Below are 16,327 nucleotides of genomic sequence, written 5' to 3'. Positions count from 1 at the left end.
AGTGTCCAGCTTTTAGAGGTGAGGACGACTAACTTTTTTGGTTTAAATAGCTTATGACATTAACGTTATTAGTGTGCCTGCTGGGGAAGGCGCGTATCTGCAGTGAGCATTAATGGATTATGTTTTAGAAGTCTTTACATGCCCAGCTATTAGAGTACTATCCACCTTTACTAATTTCTGTTACTTTCCAAAAGCAGATAGCAGCTCAGCAAAATCAAAGTGAGAAGAAAAAAAATCAGTCTTACTTTTGATTTTTTCCTATACAGAGTGAGAGAGAATAAATCCTTGATAATTCCATCTAATTCTTGTGACCTGTTGAAGTGAAAGAAAGCAAGCTATTGTTGTCTGTCACTGATTTAAAAATGTGACCCTGTCACTGACAGCGGAGCTTGAAATTGTAGAAGCACTTGGCAAAACAGAAGTGGGTGTAGTGTTGGCAGTGCATTAGTCGGTTCAGTTCTGAGCACTGTTCCTTCTGCCACTGAAGTGGCTGAGTCCAGCCTCTTTGGTTCTTTTTACCCCATTTTTATAAAATACAAGATTTACAACCTGTGCCTAACTCTAGAGTGGTGTAAAGTCCTGTATTTTAAGTAGTTTAAGATCATTTTGCATAAGAGCTAAATGAGGGCAAAGCCCTACTGGATGTTATTGGTCATTCCATGAAGTATTGTTGGGTGTGCTTCTCTGGCTGGCAGGGACATCCCTGACCCACTCAGGACCACAAGCCAGGAAGGTCTGCTTTAGAACTGAGGTGATAGTAGAAGCTGTTGTGGAGCTCTGGGATGATTTTATTTTAGCCTTGTACCATGCACGTTGTGATGGTTTTGCACAAGGTGCAAAATAAGGTTCAAGTCCAGTAAGGCTGAAGTGCACAGCCTGGTTACATGGGCAACGTTCCGCAGTCCATGTTCTTCTCTCATTCTAAGGGAAAAATGAAAGTAATAGACTTGTTAAAGAAGCAGTCTACATAAAAGCGGTTTCAAAATGCAGTATGGTTTTAATCACTTTGTAACTATTGTACTTGCTTTCAAAAGGTCAGGTTTTGGTTTTAGAGAAAGTTGATTTCTAACTGACTTCTTTTGTTATTAACTTCTCATTTTTACTTTCATATATTTAGACTTAAGAATTAGTGATATGTGAATGTTATTTGCTTAACAGATATGTAATAAAACAAAGTCTGTATTAGTGTTTCAGAATTTTCCTTCCTAGATATTTTGGGTACTTGAAATACAATATTGAAGAGCAAATTTTATCTCTGCTGAAGGTCATCATAGCTTAATTGAGCCTATCAGCATCATAAGTCTTCACAGAGCCAGTACAATGAAAGTAGCAAGATCCTCTTTCTTTTCTTAGAAGCATGTATGAATGGAGAAGGTATACATTGCCCTGACAAAACCAAGTATCAGACTCTCACTCTGTATGTTTTGAACATTTATCAGATTACTTAACAAATAGAAAAATATTTTGGCAGGTACATTTATATATAGAAAAATGGATATTTTCTGCCCTTATTCTGCTTGGGAAGCAAATCAGAGAGCCTGTGAGCCTGCTTTGCATACATGTTATTACATATGTGCTTTGCATACACGCTATTACACTTGATGTAAAACATGTTTTCCATTTTAACTACTAAGGTTATAGATTCAATTTATTAATATGTAAAGTTCTATCTAGTTGTTCATGAGGCACCTGATGCTGCAAGATGCGGAGTGCTTCTTGGAAGAAGAAGCTCCCAAGTCCTCCATAAATAAGTACAGTGGAAGCTAGGAAAGCTTTGTAAGATTATACCACAGATCCATGTCTTGCAGTCCTGGTTAAAGTAAAAAAAAAAACAAAACAAACAAAAAAAAAAACCAAAAAAACAAAAAAAAAGAAAAGAAAAGGAAGAAAACAGGAAAAGGAATTGTTTTTCCAAAATAGCTTCTTCTGCTTCTATGCCTTGACTCACCAGCAGGTAGCTTCCCCGGTTCCCAAGGAGCCTCATTTGAAGAAAGACCCCTTAGGTCCTTATTGTGAAGGAACAGAGTCAGGGATATGAGAAGGATCAGTCTGTGTTAGCTGTTTTAGTCTTACTTCTGATGGACTTCAGGAGCAGTAGAGTGAAGGAGAGTAGTCCTGTCCTCCTCTTTCCATCCTGTCACCTATGACACAGTATTGACTGGGGCAAGAAAAAGGTCCCTTAGTAATGATCAGTACAGCTTTACATGAGATTTGAAGGTGCTTGGGGAGCAGCCTCTGGCATGATTGAGTGGTTGTATATTTGCATGGTTATTAATTGAACAAATACGCTTCAGAGGCTTTAGTCAAAGTGTTTAGCTGTTATTTTTACAGATAATGGAACAAATTAGACCCATTTGGGTGGGAACAGATAGAATTACACTTGATAAAAGTTTCCCTCATTAAGATTAGTTCTGATTCTTTTGCAGTTTTGCATGCATTAAAACCCATGGCTTTCTGGATCTAAATATAGTTTTATTCTTATTTTATAAAACTGCTAGACAGAGGTCAGATTCAGAGCAATGAGCTTTTCTGCAAAAGAGAAGATTTAATCAGAAAGAACAGAAAAGCTGTACAAAATGTAGCACCAGCCATTTGTATGATGCAAGCACCTGCGATGCTTTATTTGTTGAATCTTTGTTAAATAGATTCAACAAATTTGTTAAATAAAGACCTCCAATAAAAGGGCTTTGGTCTTTTTTGTTCATATATTCACATGTATGTATTTGTATATTTCCTGTTAATCATAAAAGCTTTATTTTTAGCAAGGCAATATTTTTAGAGAACTTGATAGAACAGTTTATGTCAGTTTTCATACACTAAAAGGTTAGTTTAGGAAAAAAGCAGCTCTCCAAATGAAATTACATGAAGATGTAAAGAAAAGTTGGGGGTTAGTTCTTCAAATAGTTGGACTAAATCAAGCGTGAAACAAAGCTTTCTGGTGTGAGTGGCCTTAGTTTAACAACAATTCTTGTGCAAGTGGTTACAGTGTCCTTGAGGGCTCATCACTTTCATATCTAGACTCATTAAATGGCACCTGTCATTAAGCACCCATATGAAAAATACTACATAAAGCTTTTGTCAGAGAGCTTCATGAACTACAGGAATATTCTTATACATAGACTTTTCTTGAGCAATGAAGATTGTCAGATGCTTCAGTTTGAAATTAGTACATAGAACAAAAGTGTCTCAAGATGAAAAATACCTTCTTTCCTGTGGGATAAATGTGGAGCTGAAGGTGAGATACATGTTACAAACTAATCCTGATTTTGTGAAGTAGTGCCATAGATTTTCCTTGTGTAAATTAATGTAACAGATTTAAAAATCTGTTGCTAGTAGATGCAGGGGAGATTTGTATAATTTGCATAGCACTTTCCTTTTGATAATCTACCCTGTGAGTCTGCTGAATGAGATGGATGTTATTTGCTGGCAAAAACTGGGTCGTCTTTTAGCTAAACATATGTAAATAAGCAAGCCCAGAAATCCTGTTAATTGCTACAGATTCCCTCTGGTATAAGTACTGATTAGAAATACTCTGATAAGCTTCAAATTGTTTACTGCAGGTATGTAGAAAACCTAATTCAACTTCCATTGAAGTTGAAGACAGGCACCCGCTAGCTTCAGATAAAATTTGATCTGGCCTAAAGGGGTTGGGAGTAGGGCTGCCAGGGAATAGAGCTGCTTTCATCTGAAAATTGAAAATCCTGCTATCTTTCTCAGCATGCTGCTACCCTGCTAAATCTGTTACCTCGGTGGCAAGTTATTAGAAACATATGTCATCCCTGGAGAAAAAATAATGAAAATATCCCCAAGAATTTCAGTATAGTTTTGTGGTTTTATGTTATTGGAGTAACGTTAAGTAACATTAAATGTATTTTTACAGTTCTAAGGATTTAGTAAGGTATTTTGTAACCTAAACAAGTGTACTCTTGATAAACAAGTCTCAAAAAACTTCCTAGCTCTTGGTTTAGGGCTCCACTTACTAGCTTAATATGGTGGAAAAGCTTTCGTTTTTATTTCTTCTGAAACTGTACGTTTTTGTGAAGGAGTGAATAATAGAATTTTTTAAATCTTTATTTTTATAAAGAGATGAAATGTCTGAAATTTTCTGAATGATTGACACCACCACCACCATCACCCCCCCCCAAAAAAAAAAAAAATACTGCAAAATAACAAGTTATTGCAGGTCACCTGAGCTGTGGCAGCTGCCTGGGTGCTCATGACTAGCTCGGGGCAGCTCTGGAGTGTTTAAGCTAAGGCTTAAACCTTTTTCTCTTACAAACTAAGCAAAGTTGTGCTTGCTCACTGTTCCCATGAGCTAAGAGCATGTTTGTGGACCATTGTCACATATTAATCTCAATCTTGATTTGTAAATCTTGGAACAAGGACAGAGCTGTTTTATGGATAGGTTGCATAGTTTGTTATAGGAACATATTCTCTTTCCATACTTAAGTCTTTTAAAGTAAATTATTAGGTTTGTATTATGAAGCTGAAAAGTCAAATGCAAAACATTTCTTGGCCAGAGTAACCAACAGCAAGTTGGTTTCTCTGTTCTACTCCCATGGGGAGGCTTGTGCGAGATGCTCGTCTCTGCTGTTTTCCATCTGCAGGGAATACACTTTATACTTGTTTCCTTGCAAACGTCTGTTTCCTGAAAGGCCAGTTCCTCTTTCATGTGTAGCCGCTTGCCCAGAATCAGGCCTGCCAAGCCATGGCTGGTCAGTATGGCACAGCATGGATGTCCTCTCAGTGCTGGTGCAGGAGTGCTTAGATTCCACATGTGTTCCTTCCAGCAGCAGTGCATCAGTTGTATGGCTGCAGGGGTGCTGAATGTAGGAGATTGGTAATTGTGGCTGGGGAATGGGAAGAGGAGTGTCAAAACAAGCAGTGGGGCAGTCTGTAGTACCAAAGACACTAACCAAGGGCAGGAGAGTAAGCACATTTGCCTAGGAGCTGGCTTTTCTACTTGCCCCTTCAGTGGAAAATCCTGTTAAAGTCAATGAGAATTCTTGCCTTACTGAAAACCACAGGAGAGGGCTCCTGGCTTGTTTGATAAACTGGTTGAAATACAGTGTGTTAGTAATTTTACAGAGGATAGCCTACCCTTTTGCATTAACATGTGTCAAGTGAAGTGATTGAATTGCCATTAGACATACAGTGCAACAGAAATAACTCTGTTGCCCTAGACCATTATCACAGCCTCCTACACTACAAATAAATGTTAAGGTGAAGCTGAAGCATTTACTTAGCAGAAATAAGGTATTATTCTTGGACAATGTTCTGTGTCATTGACATCTTCTCTTAATTAACTTTCATATTCCAAAAGATTTCTTCCATAAAAATGTCATCATTTTAATGAAAGGATGACCAAATGCTGACAGCTGGAGTTTGGCAATAATATTCTGTATCAAATACCAGTAAATGAGTTCTAAAATAGCTGGACTGCTTTTTTGGTCCATGACTGGATGTGCATAATTAGCTCCTTTTCAAGTGTGTTGCCCAGAAAAAATGTTAAGCCACCTGCATGGGAATAAGTAAAAAAGCTTTTTTTAGCCTTGGTAGGTCTTATTTAGCTCCCTTGGGGAGTTCAGTTTGGATCACTGACATCAGCCTTATAGCCGTAAAGCCTGAAATCTCTCTCTTCGCATATTGGCAACTGGCTATGAAAAGGAAGGTGGGAAACAGTATTGGTACCGTACAGGGTTTTAATGTTTGGAGTCTTGTCCTTTGAGAGTTACACGTGACACTGAGAAGCCTTAATTAAACTGGAAGAAGCATCTGTGTAATCTTCTATATTTGCATGATACACCCTGTGTTGAACTGATGTACCTCAGCATACCTGTAACCTTGGTTAGCCTTGCCCACCATGTTAAGTTTCCTACCAGGTTCCTACTACATCCTTTCATCCTTTAAAGCAGTGTCAACTTTTTCATACACTTTGGTGAAAGAAGAGTTGTGAAAGGGCTTTGACCATAATTGTAAGTCTTTTAAGTTTTCATGCTCTGGCTCCTGCTTCACTGCTCTAGGTGCTGGTGCTGGTGGCAGAGCTGACAGTAGAATTTTCTGACCCACTCAGAGCAAGTCTGAATGTCCACATCAGGGTGAAAGTGCTAGTGGCCCAGCAGTGCTCAGTGCTGTGGTGGTCACACAGCGGTGGACCTGTACAGTGGGTATAAGGGATGTAGTCTTGTGAGACCATTAAAAAAAATCCCAAACAAGGAAGATTCCTTAGCACATACTTCTCAGTTCGGAGCCTGTCTGCTCAAAACCTCCTTCCCTGATTTTGGCATGTCACTGTAGTTTCCTTCAGTGACTGGCTCAGCATTTCTTTGGCTTTGCTCCTATTTTTAAGGAGTTGTTTTGTATTAAATTAGCATTTGTAAGAAGCACCAGATGGGTGACACTGGAAAATTAATTCATAATTTAACAAATGATTCGTGAGACAGCAGCAAAGTTATCCAGTAGCATGCCTTGAGCACAGTGTGGCTGGATGAGCAGTTCTCTTGTGGAGCTCCTACTGGTCTTGATGTCTTTGTTGAAACCAACATGAACAGCACCAGTTGCATACATCTGTGTGCATGGTTAAGCACTGACTTTTCCATGAGGAAGGGAATTGGCTTAGCTTAATCTGCACTGAAAAGTTCATCTTAGATCTTGTTAATTATCCCGAGAAAACTTGTAGTGCAAAAACGCACTTGCCAACTCATTAGGCTACAGCTGGAAGTCTAGGGAGACATGCTGATGCTTTCAAGTACAAAATCAGCTGTACAGAATTCCTTCCCCCACCCCCTGGAATTAGAATGTGAGCAGAGAGGATTGCTTTATACTCTGAAAGTGTTGCCATGTATGAGAACCCTCTTTGGGTATTGTATCAGCCATCAAAATCATTGCGGCTCTTTTCCCTAGAAAAGCCAAATGGTTGATCTGAACTGGGACAATTAGTTGAAGAAAGCTGTAATTGGAGCCACACTTTACTGTGGCAGTGCTCCTCCTGGCAGGACCCACGTTTGTATCCTGCTGTTTTGCTTTTGCTGTGCAGTCAACCAGTTGGTTTTCTTTTGTCCTGAAAACAGTTTTATGCCTAGGAGGAGGCTGGGTGGAAAAGGGTCATCATTAGTCCCCTAGAGATCTGTGACCTTGCAGAACTACTGACCAGATCCTGGTATGCTGAAGCCAGTGTGAGTGCTGGTATTTGCTTCAGCAAAACTAGGATGGAGCTGTAAGTGTGAAAGAAATGATGGGAGAGATGCTTTTATTGCGTTGTGAATAAAAGGGATTAAAAATTACCATTGTAAAAAAGCCAAGCATAATGTGGCAGTGTTTCAGACTTCAGTTCCATGAGGGAATATTTACTTAACTATCTAAATTACTACAATAGAAGATGACTGATCCTTGGAATGTTTTAATTTATATACAAAGTTCTTCTTTTTTTAAGAACCTATTTTTAGCCTTGTCTGAATAGTGGAAGTTGCTTTGTAAAGGAAGCTTCCTTAGAAATCTTCAACCTTATTTTTCCCAGCCCTATAACCCCTGTGGTTTAAAACTCTTGCATTAAAAATGCAGACCACCTCCACTGGTTGCTTAGGCTGTTGGCTCCTGGATTAATTTTGATTTAATGCAGTGTCCTTCCCTATTGCCTTAGAATCCATTATTCAAGCAGAATAACATTTATTTATTTTGAAGTACTGCTTATTCTTCTCTGTATATTCTCCCTATTTCTGTTGTTCCTTTTGTGATGTTTCTTCCCTGCTCAGCTACAAAAACTTTTGTTTTCTCATGCTGTCCTGCAGTTTTATCATGTGTTTAGTTTTTCCCTTCCTTTGCTCTTTTTAATGGCTCAGTTACCATTTCTGCCTTGTTCCTCCTTTGTATTGCTCAGGTGAGACGAAATGTGCTTCATTTCTTTAAGTAGCAACTGAAAAAAAATAGGTATTTCACAAAGATCTTTGCAGGTAAAATAAGCCAGTCCTGTCCCCTCAACTTTCTGGTTTGTTTTTTTAGGATAGAAACCCCAAATCCATGCGTATTATCTTTCCTCTCTGTGCTGTAACCCAGTCTGAAGAGAAACTTGATACTGAAATCAGTCGATAAAATTCACTGGCCTGTCTTACAAAGTTTAGCTGTACAACTGAAATAATTGGAAGGGAAAGAATAGGCTAGTGAGTTGGATGTGGGTAGTTCAGCAAAAGACTAACAAAACACTCGGGATTCCATGGGAGGGTGGATGTGCATGAAGCACAAATATTGTAGAAGATGGAAATCAACAGGAAAAGGCATTACATAACACAGAAAATACCGAGTTTGGCTGGGATTCACTGGATTTGAATGCTTATGTTCCTCTTGGCTGGCAGGGCACTAGTAAGCAATATTGTCCTACTGCAGATACCTGTATGATTTTTTTGCTGTATACCTAATTGATATTGAATTGGATTTTGTGTGGCCAGGCAGGGTTCAGTGAGTCCAGTCTCTAGAAGAGACGGGATTAGGTGAGACGTCTAGAGATGCGGTTACTGTCTTTTTTTTGGAGTAATCACTGGTACCAGAAGTATTTTGAAGTAATGAGTCAACTGAGGTAACAGTTTCCCCTGGAGCACTAATGGTAGCAAGGGAACAGAAGAAAGACTCCTGTAAAATCAGTGATCAAGAGCTTTATGAGGAGCTGATTGCAGCAGTCTCTTCTTGCTTTAACTGAAGCAAATTTCCAGCCCCGGAGTTAGTGGATTCTACAGTCACACAGCCCTGATTCCTGGTAGTTTCTCTGGGATAGGACTTCGTGTGCAGGATTGCAAGGGTGTTATGTTATGTGAGGCCAATATGCAGGATGTTTTAAATGTTAGAAGAGAGTACTTGGAGATCATTTTGAGATGGGTAAGATTATGAAAAAGAGCCAAACTTGGGGCATGCTGTGAAGAAAATAATTACAGAAAGGGTCAGGTATTGTAAGAAAATTGCATACTAAGATAGCTTAGGTGCAGGTAAAAAGGCAAGAGAGCAAATCCTTTTTATGGAAACCTGGATCCTTCATGAGATCTTGGAAGAGTATAGGAGAGAGGGTTTCTGCCTCTGACAGTAAGATAAAAATGAATATTTTATCTTTGGGTCAGTAGATTGTTCATGCTTTGTGTATGGCTTTTGCTACCTTAGTCCTTTAACATTTTTCCAAATGCCTACAGAGGCATAACAAGTCACTTGCTTGCTTTCTACATTTTAATTTTTAATTTTTATACATATTTTCATTTGTTCTGCCACACTTCTCTCAAACTGAACTCAGAAACAAAATTAATGGCTTGTTAGAAATATTTGACAATTGTGCTTTGAGTTATCATGGTTGGCTGAAAAACAGTAACAAGGAGCTGAAGAGGGTTTTGTTTTTCTTGAAAGTAATGTGGAAGCTGTTACTTGTCTGCTGTACCAAAAGGTGTATGTTGCTCCCAAGGATTTCTTACCTTCAGTCTTCAACAGCAACACAGCAGAAATAGTTCTTAGCAGAGGAAATCTTCCGCCATTCTATGTATCGTGAGTCTACATGTCAAAAGTGCCTGTATCCAGGAAAGATAAGACTCAATGGACTTAAAGTTATGATGCTGAAGATGCCAGGTTTAGTCCATAATAAATCTGCATTGATTCTCATTTATGTATCATATAGAGTATTTATTTTAATACTGGAATTATAAATATTTTTACACACTCCTTTATTCCAAGGAGTAGAGATCAACAGTATATATACTTTAAGAAGCTTGCTAATCAGCATCATATTGGAGTCCCATTGGAGAGCATCCAGCACATGGAAAATTGACAAAAATTCTTGTTTGCCTTTGTGCTAGGAAGGAATTCAGTTTTGTAATGATGAGGGTGGAGAGAGGCAGAGTATAATTTCTGTCTCCCAAAGCTCACCAGCTGCATACTATTTACTCAGGAGAAGTGTTACTGAATTGGGGAATAATATATAGTCATTGCAATCATTTAAAATGGAAGAGTCTCCAGGTACACAAATACAATCAGATTGTAGCCATAAAGATAGCTTTTTTGATAGTAGAATGTATAAAATATAATACACAGCTGTAGGGCTGGGATTGGGGAAGATAATAAAAGAAGAAACAATTTGCAATAATTACTATAACTGAGAATGCTATTTTTTAAATCACAAGAGACTAGAAATATTTTTCAGTATGGTTTCATTGCCTGCAATTTCAAATAGATGCTCAAGTCAAAAGGTAATGGTGGCCATTTATTTCTTTCTTAAGTTATCAGAGACCATCCTCCAGTTTGATCCCAAATTCCAGTAATTCTGGCTCTGACTGCATTATTTTAATTTCAGTAGTGCTGTTTGTGATTGCCTCTGTGGGCCTCTTTACACTGGAAAGGTCATATTGACTCCTCTTTGATGGTACATCATATTTGTCCACGTTTTCTAATTCTCTCCTTTATTATGCTTTTCATCAGTTTGCTTAGTCTAGAGGCCATAATATTTACCTTTTCAGCTGTTATCAGTGAGAGCTTTGTCATATTTGTAGAACATATCTTCCAGCTGTTTTTAAACCCTGTGAATTAAATACTGTGCTAGCAGTAATATGGCCAAACCAAAATACTGTAATTTAAAGTAGAGTAAAACTAACTCTCAGAGTACTTGCAGGTATTTAACATCATAGCCTCGCCAACTGCTGTGGTCTTACAGTTCTCTATGATAAAATCCAAGAAAAACAAGGTAACAATAAACAGGAAAACACACAGAAAAAATAAGTAAAATAAAACTACAGGTTGTTTTTTTTTCTTTCTCCGGGTCATGAGGAAAAGACTGGAGCATTTTCTGTGATAGATTGCATGTAGAACAACTGTATTTGCAAAAGGTGGAGAGCTGCTGTGACTCACAGCAAAGAGGTCAGAGCTGGGCAGGACAAGTTAAGAGTTGAGGTGAGATTGCAAGTACTGAGAGGCAGGCAGGAAGCACACTGCAGTTCTGGAACAGGATTTTGATACAAACGGACTGCCTAAGAGCACACAGTGGAGCCAAGGAATCCTGCTTCATGATATATAAAAATAGTAGTCTCTTATTACCAAATCATACACACAGTCACAAAACATTATAAACTTAAGGATTTTATTACAGAGTTTAGTTGATATTTTGTACTTAATGCGTTCAACATGTGTTAAAAATGAAACAGTTATTAAGCCAGGAATGTTCTAATGAGGAATACAGACATGATAGTGTCACTTTACAAGTGAAAATCATCACAGTACAGAGCAGCTCTCTCTATAACTGGTCAACCATATATGAAATCTGCGCTTCTAGTTCTCAGCAAAAAAATAATTGCATAAGGAGGATCAGTTACCTCATGGGATTTTTTTGTTTGTTTTTTTTTTTTGTTTGTTTTATTTTTTGTTCTTTTGTTTTGGTTTTGATTCTTTTTTTTTTTGGGATTTTTGGTTTGGTTTGTTGTTGGTTTTTTTTGCTTGTTTTTTTTAAGTAATAAACCAACCCAGGTTTAGTGTCTTTATCAGGAGAAAACCTAGTGCTGTTCCCAAAATAGATGGTCTCTCTTTGTTTCTTTGCTGATGAAGAAATGAAGCTTGTTTTAGGCTTGTTGTAAGCTTGTTACAGGCTTGGAGGAAGGAAAGATAAATGATGATTCCTTTCAGCATCATTTGAGAAAACTTATAAGGGATCTTTTGTTGAAAGCTTGGATGACATTTTACTTGATGTCATGTGTTCTGCTTTATTTTAGCTCATTAAGGTAATTTGTCATGGGAAATTCAAATGCCTCGGGGTATATTCCTTCTTGAGCACCTCCACTTCAATTTATGATGTTGTGTGACAGATTAATTTTCCCCATTTATTGTCTAACCTTTTTCAGTTGTCTCTTCTACAGAGAATGTTAGCCTGGTGTCATTGGTGATGACTCTTATCTGATGTTTCAATTTTGTGTAGTCATATATAAATAAGCCTATTTTGCAACTTTACTGGTTCAAATACCTTCTTTTGGCTGTCAGCGTTATGTCTAAAGAAACCATTTTGCACTATTTAGCAGTCAGAGCTTTTACCTGTTCCTCATGCTAACACGGTTTTAGAAGGGCTAGTCTGGTTGATGTGGCATGTCATCCAGCAAGCTTGTGTAGTTAAAAACTTTGTTCTACTGCTACATGCAGTTCTAGTGGTTCTGAGATGCATTCACAAAAGTTAATGTAGTACCTTTATAACTAACTCACAAAAAGAATCATTAGATAATCTGCTGTGATCTGTGTGTTGGAGAATGTTATATCTGAAGTTGGGTGCTTCTGTACTTTGCTCAATAACCTGTACTTGCCTGAAGCACATCTGAATGCATTGGGAGACAGAAAATCCACCCCTTCTTTTGCAGTTTGTTGCACCAGTAAATTACTGTGATAGTAAAAATATATGCCTTGCTTCTCTTTTGAATTTAGTTGATTACAGCTTCCAGTCATTGGTTCTTGATCACCTCTTCATTGAAGAACTTCTCAAAACTCAGGTTTCTTTTTCTATGCAGAGGTACTTGTATTCTACATAATCAACTCATCTCTCAGTTGTCTTCTCGTTACATTGCCAGATTACTCTTCCTTAGTGTCTAGGCAAAAAGCCTTCCCTTCATCCCATCAATGTTATTCTTTTGTGCTCTTTTTCAGTTTTCAGTATTCTTTTTAAAAAGTAGAGACTGTAGCAGATAAAGGGCACTGATGTTCAGAATCTGTAATGAAGATACGGTTATCTCTTAACCTTCTTTTACTACCTGGCTTTCTCCACAGTGGCAGAGGGTAATACAGAAGAGTAGTGGACATTGGAAGGACAGAAGTGCATTTTCTTTTTTCCATCTCTTTCTTCCCCCAAAACAGAAGAACTATGTGATACATTCTGTTGAATGAAGATATCTTACACCCATATGGGTCATTCCTCTTTCTTCTTGTAAGGTTAAAACATGCTTATGTGTGATCAGGGCTGTAAGTTTTTATAGGTGATGACTGCAGAATGCATCTGTTGGTTCAGCACGCCCTTAACAAATGGCTTCCACCGTCATAAAATAGTTGTTTAAAGAAACTGAGAGGTTGTACCTGCTCTGTACTGCTGCATTTGTTAAGCTTGCCAGTTATTTCACATTAGGGCCCCAGTGCATGCAACACAATCTGAATCCAGCTTTATGGATGCCAAATTAACAAAAATATTTTGAAAGTATCACTACATAAAACTGATCTAATACATTTTAAGAGTCCTTATTTGAGAGAAATAAATCTCGTATTTGACCACAAGGGTAGAAATGTCTTGCAATTTGCTACCCATTTTGACCATCAATTAAGTCACTTGGGAAGCCATTGGAAAATAGTAAAGATATGTTTGTATATGCTTGACATGTTTGGTATAAGTGGTTTTAGCAGGTTAGTAACCTAGATTTTATTCCCTGCCATGTCCATTACAGCTTTGAACTTTCTGTATTGCTAAGTGAATAACCTACTTCTTTGATCCAAAATTAGTGCGTGAAGCTCCATTTTTAAAGTGTTTCCAAGTACATCCGCTTTTGCACCCCTGCTACTTGCTTTCATTGTACAACAGGGGTACTTGTTTCTCCATTTAGAAGAGAACTTACTGGGTTTTAAATTATTTTCCTGTACATTCATCCAGAGGGAGAATGTAAGCAGTTTGCTAGGGTTTAGGAGTACAAGTTCACCTGACTTTTCAAGTAGTATTTGTCCACTTTGGACTCCCACTATGCAGATGAGAGACCAGAATTTAATCTTTGTGGTTCTTGTTCATTAGGATGTAATTCATTGTGGTATGTGGGAAAACCCAGGGGAGACACAAATTCTTGCAAAAAAATTATTTGGCTCTCTAAGGAATCCCATGTGAGACACTGCTTTTAGCAACATCATAATGTTACTGCACATACCAGACTTCTTCATTCATGCTGCCAAAGGAATAATAGGATTACCCTGGTTTGTTTTTCTTTTTTATCCTGGCAATAAGTAAACTGAAACTTGAGGTGAGAGTCTCTGGAAAATATGGGCAGTTGAAAAAGAGTTCATTGTCCTTTTATTTTTATTCTTCTTAGGTGTTCACTGACAAGTTCAGGTTTATCCAGAGAACCATGGCAGAAGGTGGATTTGATCCTTGTGAATGCATTTGCTCACATGAACATGCGATGAGAAGACTGATTAATCTGGTAAGGATAACATGAGGACATTTGGAAAGGTGGTTATTCAGACATTACTTCAGCTCTTGCAGATTTGCAGTGACTGATGTTCTTGATTCTGCTTATTCAGTTGTGTGTACAGTTAGAATCTGTGTATCTGACTTTCTGATGAGCTTTTGATTAGTTAATACAAACGATAGTTTTCTGTTTATTTCCCAAGGCTGCATTTTGACGCTGTTGACAGTGTTTCTATGGAAGTGTTTCTTTGTAACCCTTTTTTAGTCTGCATAAAGCCAAAACTACCCTGCAAACTCTTCGAATTCAAGGTAACATCTATCACGCATAGAGTGCCATTACTTACAGGTCAAGATAACAATGTCTACATTTTTAAAACTAACCTTGAAAAATTTCTGAAGTTGAGAATACAGTGATTTTTGAGTTTTGAGTTCTGTCTCTTGCTGTGCTGTTGATATGGTTGAGCAACTTCAAGCAAGTCATTACATTGCTGTAACTGTGACCTGTCAAATAATAACGATTCTTTGCTTACATATGGAAGTTAGTTCATTGTCCATTGAAGAAAAACTACAAAGCACCGTTTTTTTCCCTAAGTAAAAGTATATACATTAAAAAAATAACTTTAACAATTGTGAACTGCGAGCAATTAGGTTAACTTGATTACGACTCTAATTTGGGTAAACTGTTTCCTACGATGACATTTTACGTCAGCTTCAGTTGATGTACTTCCCTGTGTTAACTTTCATAAATTTGATTTTATAGCATTTTCTTTCTTAAGGCCTAAATTAATATCATTTTAAGTTACTGCAGACATCAACTGCTCAAGGCAGTATGTGTGAAGAGCATCCTTTCTAGGAGCACACCCTTTTCCAAGAGGTTTCTTATTAGCATTTTAGGGAGGTTATTATAGGAAAATGTGGCATCCACTGGCTGATGCTAACAGTAGTGGTAATGTTCAAGTCCCCAGTGTATGTATGTCTGGGAGTAAGGGATCAATTTGTGTGCTTGACCTTAAAATAAAACCACTTCTATGTGCATATATCCATAAAAGAACAAACTTGTTTTAAGCAGCACTTTGCAAGAAGTATTTATAGCTTGTTCTTGCAAATGTGTGGGTTGTACTCACACAGCCCTGCTTCATCCTGAACATAAAATCCTGAGTGTCCACAGTGTTGGCATTGGAGTGCATCATTACACTATCTCATCTAGACTGCCAGGGGAATAACCTAAAGTGAGGCAGATGCTGTACCTGTGTGTGCTCTCAGGGAGCTTGGCTGGCCCCATTTTGCGAAGTGACTGCTCAGAATAAACAGAGTTTACCACGCGTGCCTGTACTGCAGCAGTGCAGAACCTGTGCTATAGTGGTCTCACACTGCACCCCTGGGCCTGTGCATACAGAATGCCTCCCCAGAAACACACAGGCCACACTGGGAGCCAAAATACCCCAGACCAGCTTCTCGTGGTGGGAGGGCTACGTTAGTGCCTGCAGCAGAAGGCAAAATGGTCCCCCACAAGAGCAAGAGAAGTGACCAATGCTTGTTATCTCACAGACCGTGAGACCCTTGGGCTAAGCATCAAAGCTGGAGCTGCCAAGCAGCCGACATCATGTAGTGGCCACCTGCACCGAAGTCCAAAATGACACCAGACAAATAGAGCGTGTTTGCATAGCCAATTGCACGTGCTTTATGAGCCTAATACTGTTTCCCTTTGGTAGTTCCCAAGTGCTCTCCTGGTACTCACAAGTAGAAATAGATTCACTTACTGCTGGACAAGCAATAGGCTTGTTTGGGATATGGAGATGCAAGAAGGGAAAGGGATGTGTGCCCATTTGCTGGTATTACCAGAATTGTTCAGGGTGGAAGGGGCTTCAGGAAGTCATCTAGGCCAACCTCTTGCTCAAAGCACGGTCAACAGTGAATTCATACCAGCTCATTCAGGACTTTTATTCTAGCTGAGTCTTGAAAACCTTCAAGGATAGCAATTCCATGGCCTCTTGGGACAACCTGCTCCAATATTTGACAATCCTTGTGGTAGAGAATTTTTTCCATCCACTGTTTTAGTTGAATGTATTGTACCTTCTGCCATACAGCGCTGTGAAGAGACTGTCTCCATCCTCTCCGTAACCTCCTTGTAAGTAGTGGGAGGCTTCCGCTAGATCTATTCTCTGAGCTGAGTGCTCC

The 16,327-nt window shown here is 38.5% G+C and overlaps 1 protein-coding gene across 2 annotated transcripts in view; it reads left to right on the top strand.

The window, feature by feature from the left end:
- SMIM14 (small integral membrane protein 14) overlaps nt 1-16,327 on the top strand; it is a 58,626-nt gene that overhangs the window by 14,933 nt on the left and 27,366 nt on the right. For both annotated transcript variants that reach the window (XM_061379702.1, XM_061379701.1), the window contains one exon: nt 14,052-14,162. In XM_061379702.1, the coding sequence (XP_061235686.1) occupies nt 14,088-14,162 (75 nt within the window). In that variant the 5' untranslated portion in view covers nt 14,052-14,087. The remainder of the gene's footprint in view (nt 1-14,051; nt 14,163-16,327) is intronic.

Source organism: Neopsephotus bourkii, unplaced genomic scaffold (assembly GCF_033783945.1).
Source record: "Neopsephotus bourkii isolate Nb327-2 ecotype Australia unplaced genomic scaffold, CSIRO-AGI_Nbou_v1 NB_1780, whole genome shotgun sequence".
Taxonomy (NCBI): domain Eukaryota; kingdom Metazoa; phylum Chordata; class Aves; order Psittaciformes; family Psittacidae; genus Neopsephotus; species Neopsephotus bourkii.
Note: the sequence above shows the minus strand (reverse complement) of the source record. Positions and strands in the feature narration are given on the sequence as shown.